Raw genomic sequence first — 20,393 nt, 5'->3', positions numbered from 1 at the left:
ATAATATAATTACTGATGGTTCATTTTTCTAATGTATCATATTTAAACATATCTTGACCCAATTAATCGATCAAAATAAAGAAATACTTTCGTACTTATTTATGATCAATCCATCTAAAAAATTTATAAAGTCCAAATTTGATATTAATTTTAACTTAGGACCTAATTGTTGGCCAATTTCTTTGTACTTCTAATGAATAATGTATCCAAAAATTTTGATGTCAACATTAATGCCATTTAAAAACAATACATTAATTAACCATATGTTATGTCTTTTGGCATTTTAATAAAGTAGAATACATGCACTTAAATATTTGGTTGATTGATTGATTGACATTAATGGACTCATTTTATTATATAAAGAGTGAGTTTTTAATTTTTCATAAATAATTATAGGGTAACTTACATTAATATATTCTGAAATTACATTTAATTACATAAAATATTCTTTACTTTTTGCAGAACTATAAGTACATCTTTTAAGGTTATTATTATAATTACGAGTACATTCTTACTCAATAATAAAAATTTACACAAATTCTCCCAGTGTACGTTGCACCAACACCCCTTTAGAATATATTTATAATTTTATAAAATATATAAATTATTTGTGTATTTAAATCGAATATCAGGGACGTCAATATAATTTATCATAATTGTAAAATTACATATAGTAAATAATAAAAATATAATTAATTGTAGGGTATATATCTAGTGGATAAAGGTAGGGAAGTTGTCATTTGTCAACATAATCAAACCAAAAAATGGGGCCCCTCCTACAACTCATAATGGATGAAGGAAGGTTGAAGCTTCAATCATCCTTTTCTTTCTTTCATCTAAAATGAAAAGGTTTCCCATGTATTTTCCTCTTTATTTTATATTATATATATATATATCATATTTTTATTTATATATTTATTATTATTATTTTTCTTTGAAGAGATTGAAGGGAGTTAAAATAATTTATTACGACGAATAACAAAATAAATTCATTGCACGACAAAATTTTCGACGGACATTACTGACGAAAACTGAAAAATTGCAATAAAGCATGTTGTAAATATTCTGTGATTGATATAATAATATGTTGTCATTTTCAGAAAATAAAAAGAAAAATGTATGTTCACGATGGAAAGACTATAAGTAAACGAAGAACTATTGCAACGGTATTTGTGACGATGTTTTATTTCTCAATTTTTAATTTTATTATTTAAAAATATGAAAATGTTTTTGTTCTTATTTGTTAAGATTGAAAATACTTTCACAATCTTTTTCACTCAATTATTACTTTTTTCCTATATACTTTGTAATAATTAATTTAATAAAATAAGAATATATGTTTTATAGTACATCAAAAGGACGTTACTAAACACCTTAAATTTTTTAAAAAAGGACAAATTCTTTTGGTAATTGGTCTGAAACATATTTTTATTTTTATTTTCATTTCCAAAACAAAACTACGTATTTACGGATCAACCCAAATTTTTATTTAACTACTAAGCGATCTGAATCGATTTATTTCGGTCATATATACAACGATGAATCCAAAATTTTACGACTCATTTATATACTTTTTAAATTTTTTTCTCATTTTTGCAATATTATTAATATCTTTTATTTGGTTCAATGAAAAAAAGGGTTCTCATATTATTGAAGTGAAAAGCGAAGAAAAGAAACATGAAAATGGTCAAAATGAAAGCAGAGTTGGATGTACAGTAGTATAGAGATTTTTGAATGCAGTGGGTAGAGTTTGGGGTCCGAAATCTCATGTTTTCAATGAGATTTTTTCCACTTTTTATTATTTGGGTAGTTGGGATTTTGTTTGGTCAAGCCATTTTCATTGAGAATGCATTCATATTTTAAGTCTCAAATTTTTGAAATTATAGGTCACATGGGTTTGTCATACTTGTATTATCTTGTCAGCATGTCTTTTTTTGTTTCAAATCAATTAAAATTATTTCAAATGGCAAGACTCACTTTGATTATTTTATAATTTCACATATTCAATCAATTTGGTCATCTGTCACATCAAAAATATATATACCTATATTTAACATTCTCACATCTATATACCTACATTTGAAAATAATTAATCCAAACATATTCTCAGTTTTCGCACAAAAATCAATAAAGCATTTCTACCAATTTCCAAATGTTGAAAACTGAAAATGAAAATGAAAACACAACTAAACGGGCCCTATAGTGTTCATGGTCCCAAAATTCAAGAACTAAGTCTTTTATGCCACAAATTTAATTTTTATTTTTTTATTTTTTAAAAAGAGGATCAAATTTGATTCTCCAATTCCCGACCACTCAGATCCGCCACGAACTAAATTTTGTTGCCACCCTTAGGACCCTTGAATTTTCTATTTACTATCTTTTAGGGTTTTTATTTGGATAATTAGTCGTCGTGGCATGGTGTCTCTGCATATATATAATAAATAATATTTTATATTTTAAAATTTATTATAATAAAAAAATATATATAAGCCAACACATCATATTTCTAAAAAAAAAAAAAGAAAAAAAAACAACAATGAAAAAAAGAAAACCAAATTAGGGGTATTATCGAAATAGTAATAGAATTGATGTTGCGGTGTCATAACCATCGTTTTATGAAATAAAAATGCATTTTCTTATATATTAATACTAGCCGTTGCGGCACGTCGTTCCTACGTGCATATAATAAATAATTTTTTACGCGTTAAAATATATTATAAATAAGAGTAAAATATATAAACCAATACATTGTATTAATAAAAAGAAAGAAAGACAAAAAATAATAGTTTATCAATTAATGTAAATTTTAAAAAGTTGAATAAGTTGGTTATTATATAATGAAAGGCATTTTTTACTTAACAAATAATTGGTCCCGTGTGTCATTAACCGTCGTTTGTAAGTGTAAATGGGCTTTTCTTTTTATATTAGTATAGATGAAGAGCATTTTTAACTTCATAAATAATTGGTGCGGCGGTGAGTTTGTGAGTGTAGGGAGCCTTTTTTTTATATTAATATAGATGAAATATATTTACTCTTCCCGACTTATAATCTATTTACACAAATGACCATATTTTTTTAAAAAATTAAACATATCCCCCCTCCCAAGAAAAAAAAAACGTCAACAACATTACTTGCGCTACCATTGATTTTAAACTATTAGAGTGGTTTATGTAATTACGTAAAAAAAAGAATAGAGATAATTGTATAAATAAATCATACGTCAGGACATACATGTCATTAAGAATCCAATGTATGAAAAAAAACATAAATTTTAACACCAACTCAGCTAAAAGTCAAAATTTGGTTGACTTATGAAGTACACTAGAAGCCCATACTCCAAAGTCCAAACAATGTAGTCCATGAGAATACCTTGTACTTATGAAAGCATGTGAATTGGACAACCCATGAATAAGGATTGGACAAATGCCCATAAGATTTTCTTATTTCAAATTATATTGTATTTTTTATTTCAATTAATATATATATACATATGGTATGTATATATATATTTTTTAAGTAAAATAAATAGTACGTGACATGTATATATTAAATGTAGTATAAGATACAATATGATCCGAAATAATCGAATTGGATTTTCTACTTATGAAGGACTAAATGTTCGACTAGCACTTAATTTTTTATTTTTTTTTTTCAATCCCAACATCCTACATAATGAGGTGTGCTGGGGTTAACGAGAAAATAAAATTAAGTTGAATTGAATACTTGAAGTATTATGAATAGGAAATTACGTAAAATAAATAATATGTTGATAAGTTGATTCATTTTTGTTGTGATAATGAAGATGCAATGTGAACTAGTGCTAACTCTATTTTTCATGAACGGATTAAGCACCTCAAAATCGACTGCCAAATAGTTCGGGATAAGTATAAGTCTGGCTTTGTTCTTCATTCCTTTGTTCCCAGCAAGTCTCAACTTGCTGATATTTTCACTAAAGTTTTGTCTTATATTTTTCGCGTTGTGCTCTATATTTAAACTCAATTCTGAACTCATTTTTATATTCGAAAAATTATTTGTGATTATAAATTAGGATTGTTTTTGTAAAAAATTAATAGAATTAAAGTTAAATTATATAATACAACGTCATGATTATAAAAATATTTCGATGGAAATTGTTAGAATTTGTGATCAAAATTTTAAATTTTTTGGAATTATGAAATACAATGTTGTGGGTACAAAAATATTTGGATCAAAATGTATGAAAGATTAAATTGTGGGGCGTAAAATATAATTTTGTAGGCGTTAGATTCCACGCTGGACAGGGCGGGGGCGGGGGCGTTCTGCTCTTCTCCGCTACTCCAAGAAAACTACTCCCGCAACCATCGCTGTCTCCGCCACCACCGCCTCTTCCAATACACTCATTTATTTTTAGTATACAAGAAATTGTGTGTTTTCATCTTGTTTTTCTATCTCCCCTCTCAGTATGGAAATTCGTCGGAGGCCGCTCAACCACCCTCTTCCTCCTTCTACCGTCTCCCGCGACGCCGTCTGCCGTAAGGCCTCCGATGCTCTCCCTCTTCCTCTCTATTTAACCAACACCATTTTCTTTACGTTGTTTTTTTCCGTTGCCTACTTCCTCCTCCACCGTTGGCGCGACAAGATCCGCAACTCCGTCCCGCTGCACGTTCTCACCCTTTCCGAGCTCGCAGCCGTTCTCTCCCTCATCGCCTCCTTCATCTACCTTCTGGGTTTCTTTGGGATCGACTTCGTCCAGTCCTTCATTTCGAAATCCGAGAGCGACGACGAAAACCAGCAGTGCGTTGTTCACGAAGCTCGAAAGAGTCTTTGCTCTATTCCGACCCCGGTTGTTTCCAAGCTCACAACCATGGACGGTTCGCAAGACGATGAGGGCCTTATTAAGCGTGTTGTTTCTGGCGAAATCCCGTCTTATTCCCTGGAAGCGAAGCTGGGGGACTGCTTCAGATCGGCCAAAGTTAGGCGCGAGGCGGTGCAACGGATGGCGGGAAGGTCGATGGATGGATTGCCTTTGGAGGGGTTTGATTACGATTCCATTTTGGGGCAATGCTGCGAGATGCCGGTGGGGTATGTGCAGATTCCGGTTGGGATAGCGGGGCCTCTGTTGTTGAATGGCCGTGAGTACTCGGTGCCGATGGCCACCACGGAAGGGTGCTTGGTGGCTAGTACTAACAGAGGTTGTAAGGCAATCTACACTTCTGGTGGTGCCACTAGCGTGCTTCTCCGGGATGGGATGACCAGAGCTCCGGTGGTGAGGTTTCCGTCAGCGAAGAAGGCGGCAGAGTTGAAATTCTTTTTGGAGGATCCCCTTAATTTTGACACGTTGTCTGTTGTTTTCAACAAGTAAGCTGCTGCTGGTGCTGCTGCCTGTTTAATTTTCTTAATTTAGGTGTGGATATGTATGAGTTTCTTCTGGTTTCTTGAATTATTGGAATTGACTGATTTATTTGATCAACTGCTCCAGTTGTCGGTATCTACCTACCTGCTTGTCAAAGTTTTTGTTTTGTAGTTTATTAGGATATGAGCAGTACTGATGTTGATTGGTGCTTGATTTTGCGAATTTTTTATAAGAGGATCTTGACTTATTATTCTCATTGAAAGGGTGGACATCATGATGAAATCCCTGGCAGATGTTATAAATGGAATTCCCATCCTCATAAATGTTGTTATTTTCATTAGAGTAGCTTATGTTTTTAATAGTAATCCGTTTGGTATGGCTCTTTATTTGCTATGGAGTAAATGAAGTATGATATATCCGTTAGTTTAAAAAGATTGTGTGCGTGATTAACTTTTTTCTTGAGTCAAACTGTTATTAGCTTATAATTATGATTTTCATCTTTGTCAACAGAAATGTAGTATTCAGATCGGATAGGAAGCATCTGATTGATAATATTATGCATGCTCTCATCTCTAAATTCTTTCTCAGGTCAAGTAGATTCGCGAGACTCCAAGGTGTTCGATGTGCAGTCGCCGGGAAAAACCTATACATTAGATTTAGCTGCAGCACAGGTGATGCTATGGGGATGAACATGGTTTCTAAAGGTGTTCAGAATGTTTTAGACTTCCTCCAGAGTGATTTTCCGGATATGGATGTTATTGGCATTTCTGGTGAGTTCTAGTCAGCTCTGCTTAAGATTTTGGGACTTTTTAACTTCTAAATTTTTGCAAAGGTATCAGTTCAAATTTTCAGCATCTCATGAATATGCAATCGCCTAAGTATCCTTGCTCTGTTATTTTGATGTCCACCTACCTACATCTGATTAGCACTAGCTTTTCTGCCAAGAATTTGAAATCCTTATGTCTCCATACTGTCTGTTACTGCCATTTCAAGTTGTTACTGCAGTTTCTCTTATAAACGAGTAATTCTCAGTTGATTACTGATTCCTCATGCAACCAATATTGTCTCAATTTTGCTTGTTTCAACAATTTAGGCTGCTTAAGCAGTATGATTAACCCTCTGATGCGAGATGCAATATTTCCAATTTCCATGGACACTTGTAGTTTACACTGGCTGATATCTCAATATTAATAGGTTTGGCATCATCATTTGTCATGTTAAACTGAACCAAATGTCTTTCTTGATGCAGGAAACTTCTGTTCTGATAAGAAACCTGCTGCAGTCAATTGGATTGAAGGGCGTGGAAAGTCGGTTGTTTGTGAGGCTACCATTACTGGAGATGTGGTGACAAAAGTGTTGAAAACCACTGTTCATGCTCTTGTTGAGCTTAACATGCTGAAGAACCTTACTGGTTCTGCCATTGCTGGTGCTCTTGGTGGCTTCAATGCACATGCTGCCAACATTGTTTCTGCAATTTTTATAGCCACTGGGCAGGATCCAGCTCAAAACATAGAAAGTTCTCACTGTATTACTATGATGGAGGCTGTCAATGATGGCAAGGATCTTCATGTTTCTGTGACTATGCCGTCTATTGAGGTGTTTAACACATTGCATTCTATCATGTCATTAATAATACAGATAATTGCGTATGCACCTAAAGTTTGTGCATGTTATGAAAGAACCCTTTAGCTTTGGAAATTATAGTGACATCCTCTACACTCATGTTTTGCATTACAGATTTCCCCTATCCATCTGATCTTCAGGAGGGAATGTAAAACATGGCTGTAGGGAATGCATTATAATATTTTTCCAAAACTTGGGAGTTATTTTATATTATGCTAGAACCTCAGATAGTGTTGCTGTAATTATCCTTAATAATGCATCCTATATTTTCATCAAATGGTCTTTAAGAAGTCAAGAAAGTCAAGGACATCCATTTAGTTTCGGTCCAAGTAGTATACTGTCTTTTGCCTTGTTTGAAGCCTATTATTTTACATTATAGGTTGGCACAGTTGGAGGTGGAACTCAATTGGCATCACAATCTGCTTGCCTCAACCTCCTAGGTGTAAAGGGTGCAAACAAAGAGTCCCCTGGATCAAATTCGCAGCTGCTAGCCACCATAGTCGCTGGTTCAGTCTTGGCAGGTGAGCTTTCTCTAATGTCTGCCATTGCAGCTGGCCAACTAGTTAAAAGTCACATGAAATACAACCGTTCAAGCCGAGACATTACAAAGCTCGGCTCCTAGGATTAGAGACCTCCCAGCTAGAAGATTAGAGTGATTGACGGGTGAAGAGATGACTTTTCATGTGAGGATGCTCGTGTGGTAGCTGGAAAATCAGCAGGCATGTGAAGTTTAAACGTAATGGGGCTAACAGGCCGAAATGTAGCTTCCGCGACTAAGCTGGAAGCAGCCCCACACTACTACAGGACATCTGGAGTCATTGTCCCCATGTGTTTGTACTGCATCATTTCTCTATTTTCTTAGTTATTATCTATTTCCCATTTTAGCAGATCAAAATTTTGTTGATAGTTATTGTTATCTCTCGTCTTCTGGGTAGGGAGGGCTGCCTTATAACAGATCTTTAAAGATGTTTGTGGTTCATCGCCTTGTCTGATCTTAGTTAGTTTTGTACAGGTTAAGAAACTTACCCTGGACTGAAGTAATGTTTACACTCTTTGTAGTTTATCTGGTGCTGTTTAGACAGTTGTACGATGGTGGTAGATGTTGTAGGGTCTAATGGTTTATGCAATAGAAGGAAGATTACTTTTTCATTGCAGTTGGAGTTTGTCTGATGATGATGCATTTGAATTTTTAAGACTTGACAGCATGAATCTTGAGTTTCATCATGTGATTTGCGTACTATCTTCATAACATAATAACCCCAAACTGAATGAAATACATAGAGAATGGACATGATCATGTTTTAAATTCGATGTTTTATATATTCCCATGTTCATTATTTATGGCGTAATTCATGGATGCAATGCCCACCACCATGTTTTATTCCTTGGACATTTCATTTCAAGCTTTCACATTTTTTCATAGTGATTAACTTATCATATAATTGGTCACTGTAATTTTCAAGAATTGGAAAGTAAAAGGAGATGGATGGAGTTTTGTCTCAATCAAATACAATGGGCTTTTACAAAGATGAGATGGACGTGGAATGCTTGTTCAAATCCCATCAAATCTAAAGAAAATATTAAAGTTTCCTTTTTAACACATACTTTTGAGTCAATAAACATTAAATTTCTTTTGAAAAATAAAAAATATATATAATAGTCGTAACAACATGTTACGTTTCTGTTCTTAATTCAAGCATGTCTTCTTTAATTTTGTATTATTTATGCCAACTATCATTTAGTATAATTATATACCAGGAGTTATAATTTGATATGGTTTATATTAAAACTGAACACTAGTATAGCCTTTATTTTTTTACTATGTGTTATAAAATGCCTTTATTGTCTAAATATATATGTATATAACATTGCTAATTTAGTGTAATTAATATTAAGTTATAATCATTGAATGAAATAGTTATGCGTCACACAAGAATTTATATATTTGTAATTGAAAGTGTTAAATAAAAATTTAAAAAAAAGTGAAAAGTTTTCTAGGATATTCAAACATTTTGTATGAAAATTAAGAAAAATTGATGAGTGTTTAGAAATAATATGTACTAGTGATATCATTAATAGTAATAAAACAAAAACTTGTAATTGCTTTATTAATCTTAACATAGGTAAGATTTAGATCGGACTCAATTATTCTGGGTATATCATTGGTAAGACCCAGTAAGTATTGTATGGGTACAATAAATCTATTTATTGGGTTCAAATTCAAACAGGGTAATGCCCGTTCATTGATAAGCCTACATGCATATGCATTGCCAAACACCTCCTTTATCACAAATCATGATTAAGGATAATAATGTGGGGTTAAAGTTGAGATAAGTGAAAACTTAGGACCCCCACATAGGATTAAAGGATCTTAATTAATCTACTCATCTATAATACTATAAAAAAAATCCTCTTGTCGTATTTAATTTTAAATATTCAAATTTATCATTTACCTCATTCATTCGCTGTAATAAAATTTAATTATAACAGTAATTTCAATATTTTTTTTATAAATTTAATAAAATACCTCTCAAACCTTTTCAAATTTTCATACTTATATATTTTTGAAGCCATTATCCATGATTACTAATCAATTTATCCCTAAAAATATTAACTATTTATAATTTTTAAATATTTTTATGCATATTTAATTGGTAGTTCACTATTAGAAAGTGATTAGCAACTTGGACCGTAAATTCTGAAGAATTCATTCTATTGCGTCTTTTTATATAAAGAATATTACAAAAAAAATATGTATAATTTTTTTAATAATAAAAAATATTTAATTATAATTATGATAAATTTTAAAGAAGCTCGTTTTAATTTATCATCTATGAATGATGATTTGGAATGTGAAAAATCTTAATATTTTGACTGAAAAAATGACATTGAATAGACTAATGAATGCTGCTCCAACTCACACCTCATCTTCAACTTATCAGAAGTAGATATGGTTGAAGTAGGTCATGATCCAACACTTTCAACTTATATACTTCCAATCCCATAAAAAAATATTTATTTATTATTGCTTTATTAGAATAATATCTTATTATAAATATCTTCATTTTAAATCAATCACTCAGTATCAATAAATATTTTAAATGCAAGAGCTAATTATATTGAAACCCCTTTTTAAAATACAAAATTACATTTTTTTTTAAAATTTTTTTTAAAATTATACTTGTACCATCTGAGAATTTATTGTTTACACTTGACCTCCAACCGGTAGTGTTGGATGGACAATGCTGATGTTAGCAATAAAAAAAAAATTCAATTTTACCCTTTATTTAATGTTTCGAAGGAAAAAATTGTACTTATAAAGGAAAAAAATGTAATGATGTTAACTTCACTACACATACACACTATATATATATATTATATTTATCTCTTTATAAGTGTAAAAATATATATGGGAATTTAAATTAGGATAAAATCTAACTTTATGTATATATTCTTTTTTGCTTATGTCAATATTTTCCGCTCAAATCCTAATGGAAGGAAATCAAGTGTAAACCGAGAATTTCGGATGGGGTATAAGTGTAATTTTAAAACTGTTTCAAAAAAAATATAATTTAGCATTTTCAGATAGGGTCTAACTGTAATTAACCCTAATTATAACAGTAAATTACAATTGGCTCCGCTGATGTTTGTACTAATGACAAATCTCCCTAAAATTACAAATATCCTAATAAATACCCCTTATGACAACTCATTATAGGAGGGTATTTATAATTTTAGGAGTATTTATAATTTTTCAAACAACGAAAGAGTATTTATAATTAAAACAAACTTTTAAAGAGTCAATTATAATTTACCTTAAATACAATGAATTGCTTATTTATTCAATTTGCGTACTGTATATCATTAGTCACAATTGATATCAATTAAGTTTTTATTTCTTATTTATCACAATTAATGTAAATTGAAATCACATCTTCAGCGCGCTAACTTAACACAAAACACGAAGCGAAACATATTCAAAATTTAAAAGAAAAAAAAAATGAGTATAATTATCTTAGAGGATGTTTGGCTAAATTTATCTGTAAAACCTTATATTCGGGCATATGAGATCATATTTCAGAAGAAACTTTTAAAGTATTCGAATAAAATATAATTATAGAGCTTATAATATATTATTAATGAACTTGGAAGCTCATATCTTCATATTTTTAAATTTTTAAAGTTACTTTCTATCAAAAACTTTATAATATCTTATAAATTATAAACCATCTTATAAAATATATTAAAAAGTTTATAAACTCAATGAAATATTCTCTCAAATTTTCTCTTGATATATCTTATAAAAATTATATATACAAAAATATAAAAGAGTTTTTTTAGATTTATCATAATTATAAATACCTTTCATTATTTAAAAAATTATAAAACCTTATTGGGATTATCGTATAACAAATATCTCCCTATAATGGGCTATCAAGAAGGGACATTTGTTAGACAACTATTAATTTTAAGAATATATTTATAATTTTTTAAATAATAAAAAAAATATTTATAAATATAATAAATCTTATAAAGTCTATTATAAATTACCCTATAAATATATATATATTTAAAAATAAAAAAAAGAAAGCAAAGCATATATGATTATTTCCAATTTGGTGAGTTGGAAGGGGTTGTTGATACCTTGAACCTTCCATTTTAGACATGGGTTTGGGCCCATCTCCCTTCACTTCTGGTCCCCTAATTTTAGGGCATTTCCATTCTCTCTCCTTTGCTAAATTCTTAGTACCAATCACCTCTCTTCGCTTTAAAATAAGTATTTATTAGTTTATTATTTTAAATGACATCAACATTGTATTTTTAGGAATACTTATATTTGTACGTTTTTATTTTTAGTTTATTGATACAAATTATTTTTATTTTTTTTTGCATAATTATATAAATTGATTCTCACCGTTAAAAAATAATGGTTATTAATGTTTTTTAAAAATGTATGTATAGTTTTCTAAAAAATAGGGATAATTTATGTAAATAATATTTACATGTATGGTCGTTGTATAAATAATAAAATAATTATAAATATAAATATGTTTCTGATATTTCTAAAATATTCTAAATATTTTGTCTTTTCAATCTGTAATTAGTAAACTATTTAAATTTATAATTATTATTAAAAAAAAAAGAAAAAAGCTTGAAGTCGTGACTCCGCCTTGAAATTAAGAAAAATATTTGAAGGTCCACGACTTATAATATTTTTATTACGACTCTTATATTTCTAATAATAATATTTTGATATTATTATTTTAATATTAATATTAAATAAACCGGGGGCTGACATGTGAGGATCCAAGAAGGAGTGGCTGCCCAAAATTTAGTGCAAAGTGTGTGAGTGGGGGGGCTGTTTGGGGACAACATATGGATTGTAGGGCACTGCGCATCCTGCTTCCATCTCCCCCATCATTTCCCCCTTTTCCGCCCTTTATTATTTCCAAAACCAAAACACTTCACTGCGGAATTTAGGGGTGTTTCCAGTAACTTCTATGATAATAAATTATTAAAAAAAATTAACGTCTTATTGTAATTAAATAGATATTCATAATAATATTTATTTCTGTCGTAGAAATAACTTATAAAAGAAGTTATAAGTTAAAGCAGTCGGAAAAATCGAGAGTGATTGAAAGTAAAGTTAAAGTGAAAAAAGAAAAAATTAAAGTCGGAGTGCTCGAAAAGACAGTTTAATACCAAAAATATTTTATTAAATTGCATAATTTAGTAAGAAGCTATTTAATTTAACTAGTTTAAAAATATAAAAATTATAAAATAAAAGCACTCTTTTTAATATATTATTTAATAATAAATTGATAAGCGCTTAAAATAAGTTTCCGTAGATAACCCAAGTTTAATATGTAAAATTGAATAGTAATTGGTGGGAGAAACTCACAATTTTTTTAAATAATTCAAAACGGAAATTATAATACAAAAGTTATATTCTTTTAGTTATTTTCAACAAAATAATTTATAAATATTTAAATTAAACTATTGCTAACTGTTTTGTTTTTTTTTTTATTCTATTGGAAAGAAATAAATGTTGAAATATATTATTTAACATCATTTATGATTAGAGAATTGTAGATATACAAAAAAGGATAATTATCTAAAATTGATGTTGGTGTGAATTTATAATAAAATATTGCATGGAGAGATACGATAAATAGGATAAGGGTGTGAGTTGTTGACCAAGTTCCAATGTCCCGACACCCTCCACGTGCTTCCATCTCATTTTGACTTTTGACCACTCCTTCCATTCCACCTATGTAGTTTGGGACTTGGTGATATCGTCCGTGTAAATTTGTATCCATATAAAATTTTAATAGTTAGATCATACGTAGTATCATTATTGTTATTATTGATTTGACAAATCATGTCGTATATGAGTATAGATTCCTATGAGCGATATCGAATTTTTTGTGAAATTTGATTTAGTTATACAATTTTTTTTATTTTTATAAGATTATAAGTACGCTTTTTAGAACTGAAGTTGTAATTATAAGTTCGGAACTTATTTAAAAATAAAATTTACATAAATACTGCCTCATAGGGTATATTTATAACATAAGGTAAATTATATCGATTGGTTAAAAAAGACCAAAATTGTAAAACCTAAAAAAAACATTACAATATTAGAATGCAATTATAGAAAATTAAAAGACGAAAATACTTGAAAATATAGTAGCCATAATTTTAAAAAATCATGTGAGATGCACATGGATTTTCTCATTGAGAAGGGTGAACCCCAGTGAAAAATGACTAGAATCTCAAAAATAAAAAAATGAATGCCCTATAAAGCTCAAGAACAAAAACGACAAATGATCTAAATTATCCGGACCAAAAATGTGTTTAGGCCTTGTACTAATACTCCGTGATTATGTCTATTTTGAGTGTCACACTAATTTATTTTAGGTAGAATTATGTCTTTAGTCCCATAAAATAAGGTCTCTACAGGTAAGGGAGGCAAAACATCAGACACCAGGCATAAAAAATTATGTAAATACCAATTAATCATAGCTATGCAACGACTACCAGTCGTTATTTCTACAGGCAAGGGAGAAGAAAACATCAGCCAACACTCAAAGCTGACAAATTTTTTGTTTTTTTGGTCATAGCTAAAAAACAACAGGGAATTTTGATTAATCATGGTCAAAATAAATCCTTTGCGTTAGTGTCTAATGATCCTTGTAAATATATAATATTAATTCCCCATGACTTAAATTGTAATTATTTATAGTGTAAGGAATAATTCATTTTTTTTGTAACTATAGCAATAATCTTTGATTAATTACGAATATTATTATACGGCGACAATTGATTTATTATTGGCGTAATTGTTAATATCAAAACTCATAATATATTGCAATTTTATAATTTTATTGTAATATTTTAAAAACCCGAACTTTTTTTTTAATCAAAAAATTTGTCAATATAAATATAAAATTAAAAAGACTTATAAACTCACCGAAGCACCTCAAAATGAATAATGTCCAATCCATTCAAAAATTTCACTAATTCTTGGACTTGTTAGACAATTTTGGTAAAATGAAGGAGCAAATTGTAATAAAGTAGTAATAATTATTTATAAGATGTAATGGCATGCACCTTCTCCATACTAATTAATTAATGTTACTTCACTATTCATTTCATTCTCGTACACACGAAACTAATACTTCTTATATTTTAAAACCAAAAAAATAAATCTACTACTTATTTTATACATGTATATATGTATATAGAATTAAATTAAATTTTTAGTCCCTTAATTAACGCTATTTGACATTCCTGTTCTTTAACTTTAATGCAGTATATCGATCTAATATTTTTTCTTAATTTTTCGGATTTCAATCATTTTGTTCACTGGAGTTCAAATACATCGGCAAGAAGGATAAACTCCTATAAAAAAAAAATTGAAATTACAAAAAAAAAATAAAAAAATATAAACCAAAATATTACTCTATAAAGTTAAAGAACAAGAAAATTTGATAGAAATGAGTCAATAGGAACAAAAGTCCAATTTTAAAATATCACGTGAGAGGCACATAATTTTTTTCGACGACAAGAAAAACTCCAGTGAAAAAAGATGAATATTGGTCTAATAAATTAAAGGACAAAAACGTCGAATAATCTAAGTTATGAGATCAAAAATACATTTTACCCTATGTATATATATAGAAAATTTTAGCCCAGATCAAATTTGGCCGAAACCAACAATCATAAAGCAACTGTTATGTAATCCTTAACTATTCAATGATCGTACGATAAGTGTATTACGCTTATTATATAATTAATTCAATTATGATATATATATTCGCTCAACTTTGGGAGGAAAGATTGATGTTATCCTTCGGCGCGCTGTCTGCTTCTTTATTCTTTATTTGTTAATTAATTTATTAATTAATTGTAATACTTTTGTATTAATTAATAATGTGAGGATTCGTTTGGGTGGAGAAATTAAGGGTGTGCGTACTCACTTCTTCTTCTTATTATTTTTTTAATACATCTCATCTCATGTCGTGAAATATTATGAACTAATAATGTAAGCGACGTAATAAATATTTTCGTACGATCAAATTAGGATTTGTCTATAAAATAGAATAAATAAAATGATGGAAATTTTTTATTCAAATCAGATTTGATTAAAGTAAATTGATCACAAAATAAGTGGAATACATTTGTAATGTAATATAACAGTAACACGATAAATATACGACACTTATCATATAATTAGTTCAAATTCACCAAATATTATAAAAAAAAGGTGTAAATTTAGCAAAAATTGAACGAATAGTTGGGATATCTTATACGCGGGTGTATAATTCTCATGTTACATGAGGATTTCCTTAATTTTCTAGCAGGTGAAAAAACGATGCAATTTATCATTTTTTTATAAAATTTTTTAGGATTTTAATTGTTAATTCCATGCTGATCAATTTATTTTATGAAACTAAAAGTATAATTCTGATAAATTTATGTAAATTTGGCAAAGAAATTGCTAAGATTATTAAAGAATTATAGAATGTTTATTTTTTTTTATCTAAATCAATTACAAATACACTGATCATGCATACAGTAAGTGCATTAAAATTACTGTATAATTAAAACACGATGTGAAGTAGAATATTTTTATAGTTACAGCAGTAAAAACGTTAGGAGATAATTATTGAAGTTTTACCTTAAAAATGAAAAAACTGGGGATAAAAAGGTAAGGAGAAGTTTGTCGTGCAGTGAGGAATATGGTCCGGATCACAGCCTGAGCCTCAGCCTGAGAACTGCTTTTTTCTCTTCTTCTTACTGCACACTTTTCCACCGCCAATTCCACCTCTCTCAATCATCAACATTCAAACCCCTACGCCACAATTCTCTCTCTCTCTCTCTCTCTCTCTATATATATATATATATTCATTTACACACACACACAACACACACTATACATATACATGGTCATTAATGTTCTTTCCGCTTCCCTTTTCCTTAGTTTTATTCTGCCCTCGGACAGTGAGGTAAGATTATTATATTAATGTTTTCTTCGATCGTACATAAGAAGAGACCCGAAAGAGAAAAAAGGTTTCTGCATCGTCTTCTGATGAAATAATAGTACTGCAGATAGACTTGCTTCTGAAGCTTCTTCTACAATTGTTGCACCAACAGAGAAAAAGGGTTCTTGGAGTTGATTAATTTCTTGTACTTGTTGCTTTGAATCTTTCTTGGTTTGTTGTGCAAGTTGGACCGGACGACCGCCGTGTTTATCAGACTACTGCAAACCATTCAACATTGTTTTGATCTTCATCAGATATAGCTGCAGCCTGCAGACATACACAATATATATATATAAATATAAATGGCTGTCCAATCAGTTCTTGGATTCTAGTAGTCAATAGTGCTCTCAAATCCACTGTGAATCTCAAGATATAATTCTTCTTTTCATGCCTCGGCTGAATAACTTTCCAATTCAATCTTGTTCTTGTCAGATTGCCCGTATACAAATCTTGCCTTTCTGACTCATCAACGTACCATTTCTCTGCTGCTTGGAGGGAAGATTTTCAAGAAGATATATTGCTCTGGTTGTTTTCTCTTTCCAGAGAGAGCAAGAGGAGAGAGAAATTAAAGAGCTGGCGAATAAGTGGTGGGAGAGAAATATAGATGTGGGAATGGGGAGTTACGAGCAGCAACCCTCCGGTTCTTCTCGCTATCCTGTTCATCAGCTTCTTCCCCCCGATCTCCACTTGCAACAACGCCCATCTTCGATTTCTCTGCACAATCCTACTGCTGAAGTCGACCCGGTTTCTGGAGATTCCAAGGATTCCCCGCCGGAGAAGGACCTGGATACAGCAGCCACCACCAGCTCCGGTGGCACTCCCACCAACAGCCGTCGACCTCGGGGCCGGCCTCCAGGTTCCAAGAATAAGCCCAAGCCTCCGATAATCGTCACCCGGGACAGCCCCAACGCTCTTCGATCCCACGTTCTTGAAGTCTCAGCTGGCAGCGACATCGTCGAGAGTGTGTCTGTGTACGCCAGGCGGAGGGGGAGAGGTGTTTGCGTGCTCAGCGGCAGCGGCACGGTGACGAATGTGACTCTTCGCCAGCCGGCGGCGCCTGCAGGGAGTGTAGTGACGCTTCACGGTCGTTTCGAGATTCTCTCACTGTCCGGGACGGTGCTTCCGCCGCCTGCTCCGCCGGGTTCCGGCGGCTTGTCCATATTCCTAGCTGGTGGGCAAGGGCAGGTGGTTGGAGGAAGCGTAGTGGGGCCATTAATGGCCTCAGGCCCGGTGGTTTTGATGGCAGCTTCCTTTGCAAATGCAGTGTTTGAACGATTGCCTTTAGAAGAAGAAGAGGGAAACAACGCTGCTCAGCCTCAGCCTGCTGCATCCCAGTCTTCTGGTGTCACCGCTGGCGGCGGCGGAGGCCATGTCAGTGAGGCTGCTGGTGATGGAGGCAACGGTGGCGGCGGAAATGGTGGCAGCGGCGGCGGTGCTGCTCTCTTGAAGTCGGCTAGCGGGAGCATGCCTGCGCCCGGAAACAACTATCCATTTTCAGCTGATTTGTTCGGTTGGGGAGGTGGAAGTTCTGCAAGGCCAGCCTTTTGAATATTTACCAGTTCTTGCTGTTTCTTGAAATGCTGTTTAGTTTAATGGTTTTAGGTCTAAAATTATGCAATTTTCTCAGCACCAGGGAAAAAAAAAAGGCAGGAAAGTGGGAAAATTTCAAAATTAATATTTAAATAGCTTTTGTAGAACAAGATTATATTAATTTGCAGTATGTGTGCATGGGAATGGTGATATATATAGAGTACATTTTCTTGAAATGTTCATCAAATTGGAGGAAGCAATTGAATTTTTGGAGGGCCTGGAATTCGGAAGATTGATCGATGATCGTCGGACGGACGCTGATGGATTGAATTCCAAGGTAAGTAGCTTGATTCAATCTGTGTGTGGACAATAATTTTTGCTCAGTATAATGAATTTTTACAGATTGTCTCTACTTGTGTGATATGTACATTTTGCCCGGTCCCTATCCACTATTCTAAGTAGTTGTTTGATCTTGTATTTCATTACATAAGTACACAGTTATAAACAAGTCATCTGCATGGAAAGATTTTATACACGTGATGGATATATGTTAAGTGGAACAGAAGATGCAATAGGATTTGGATTGGGAAATCACTGAACCATTAAATAAGAATGTGTTAGTTAGTATATAGAACTAATGCATTTTGCTCCGATGGCATCGACATTGGAAGAGGTAGTGCTGGAAACGTCAAGGTCCTCTTATTAGGCAGATTGGCAAATGTCAGTGACTATGGTCCGGATTCGGTTGGGTCGGACCTGAATTAGGTCATGTATGTGATTAATGCACAGTGCAAGTAGAATAACGGGTCACATACAAGCGTAATTTGGTTTGATGTGGCCAAACTTGGTCGGAACAAAAATTCTGCCCTGGACGAGTAGAGAACACAATTATATATCATTGAAGCTTCGACTAATTTGCTTAAAGTTCATTCAGACTCGGGAGCGTTAATCCTAAAATTCCTAGAAATATATATTTTTGTTAGGTTGCATTTAGATAGGATTGTATTTGAATTTGATACGATTGAAGAAAAGGACTCCATATGAATAGGTTTTGAAATCGATCAATTTTCCACAAAGCATAGGTCAAAAGTAGAGTAGATGGATTCGAATGATTTGTTATCCTAATGATGTTATCCTAATGTAGTATGAAGTTATCCTAATGATTTGTTATCAAGTATTTGTGCTCCCCTGAATTTACAATCATCAATCCAAACGCAATCCCCCCTATCGCGAAGATCCTTTTAGGACCATCCAATTCCTCTATCCCCTGATGTGGATAGGAACTTTCCTGCAAAGGAAAAATCTTATACAGACTAATTTTGGCCGGATCAAACCAACCAACAGAGTAAGTGTAATATAGTTGGAATGTGACTGCTCACTCTTCATGAACTGTACAATAGTCGTGTATCGAGTGTATCATTAGTGCCGCGTATCCGTCTGACCTAGAAGTTCCCGATCAATAAAAGAGATAGATTGCCTTATAGTTCATATTGCCAGTTACATTGCAAAATGGATTATATATGTTTACTTAGTAGTTACATGATATGCCACAATCATCATAGTAGGATAAAGTGAGTGTCTTTGCCTAATTAGGCAAAAGAGAGAGAGCCCATTTCCACACAACAAAATGAAAAAGCTACACACACTTAAACGGCCGTGGGGACTTTGAATAATTGGAACTTTTGAGGAAAGGAATAATGCAGCTGCTGCTTGTTTGATTGAGTTGGGGGCGTGTTGCATTGACAGTTGATGGAGGGGGAGCAGCCCACCCCATGTAATCCAACGGATGTCGTTTGTGACATTTTGTTCATTTGTCTGGTTCTTGGTTTCTAGTCTTATTACACGATTGCCAGAAAGCATGCGAGCTGCATGCTCCATGGCTGCAGGGGAAACTATTTGGCTCGTCTTGGCCAAGGGAAAAAGACATGATAGAAATGGCCCATGTGCGCCACTTGTTTGAAATATCAGTTCGGGACGTTGATGCAGGACGTGTCCATGGATGGATCAGCGAGCGTATGGGATTATTATTCGTTTGTGAATTATAGTAATATGATGTCCCACAATGTTGTTGTCCTTGCATCCGCTAATGGGTGTCTCTATTTGTTCCCATCTCAGCTTTCCATCGTTTAGTTTCTCAGTGTTTCATTTTCGTCCATAAATGTAATATGGCGATTGTGAAGCGCTGTTTTGGATGAATAAAAGTGAAAAATGAAATAAAGAAAAACAAGTTGGAGTATGTGCGACAAAATTCAATGTTTGCAAGCTTAGAGTTGTGCCGAGTTGGGTATCCAATTTAATCGGGTATTGAAAGTTTTGAGTACCTGTAGATAGCTAAAAAATTCCAAACTTTGGGTCCCAAC

At 32.3% G+C, this 20,393-nt stretch overlaps 2 protein-coding genes across 3 annotated transcripts; both read left to right on the top strand.

Moving 5' to 3' along the window:
- The first annotated feature begins 4,219 nt into the window (after positions 1 to 4,219).
- HMG1 (hydroxy methylglutaryl CoA reductase 1) lies at positions 4,220 to 8,109 on the top strand. The gene is made up of 4 exons (XM_011075756.3): positions 4,220 to 5,337; positions 5,921 to 6,102; positions 6,582 to 6,928; positions 7,335 to 8,109. Exons 1-4 carry the CDS (start codon positions 4,442 to 4,444, stop codon positions 7,575 to 7,577), a joined length of 1,668 nt encoding a protein of 555 aa, XP_011074058.1. The 5' UTR covers positions 4,220 to 4,441; the 3' UTR covers positions 7,578 to 8,109.
- Positions 8,110 to 16,275: 8,166 nt separating this feature from the next.
- Positions 16,276 to 18,269, top strand: SOB3 (Putative AT-hook DNA-binding family protein). Of its 2 annotated transcripts, none has more exons than XM_011075755.3 (2): positions 16,276 to 16,467; positions 16,936 to 18,269. In XM_011075755.3, the coding sequence occupies exon 2, from the start codon at positions 17,116 to 17,118 to the stop codon at positions 18,049 to 18,051; it is 936 nt and encodes a 311-aa protein (XP_011074057.1). In that variant the 5' UTR covers positions 16,276 to 16,467; positions 16,936 to 17,115; the 3' UTR covers positions 18,052 to 18,269. The 2 variants fall into 2 exon arrangements, with proteins under 2 accessions (XP_011074057.1, XP_011074056.1); XM_011075754.3 differs by having other exon boundaries at positions 16,571 to 18,269.
- The last annotated feature ends 2,124 nt before the right edge of the window (positions 18,270 to 20,393 follow it).

The sequence above is a fragment of the Sesamum indicum genome, linkage group LG3 (genome assembly GCF_026168435.1).
Source record: "Sesamum indicum cultivar Baizhima isolate 11 linkage group LG3, ASM2616843v1, whole genome shotgun sequence".
NCBI lineage: Eukaryota > Viridiplantae > Streptophyta > Magnoliopsida > Lamiales > Pedaliaceae > Sesamum > Sesamum indicum.
The sequence above is the reverse complement of the archived record's forward strand: the minus strand, read 5'-3'. Positions and strand labels throughout refer to the sequence as shown.

Excerpts from the sequence above, each read along its gene's own strand:
- HMG1 (XM_011075756.3), top strand. The coding sequence starts at position 4,442 with ATGGAAATTCGTCGGAGGCCGCTCAACCACCCTCTTCCTCCTTCTACC. Across the intron at positions 5,338-5,920 it reads TTGTCTGTTGTTTTCAACAA|GTCAAGTAGATTCGCGAGAC; the intron begins GTAAGCTGCTGC and ends ATTCTTTCTCAG. Across the intron at positions 6,103-6,581 it reads GGATGTTATTGGCATTTCTG|GAAACTTCTGTTCTGATAAG; the intron begins GTGAGTTCTAGT and ends TTCTTGATGCAG.
- SOB3 (XM_011075755.3), top strand. The coding sequence starts at position 17,116 with ATGGGGAGTTACGAGCAGCAACCCTCCGGTTCTTCTCGCTATCCTGTT.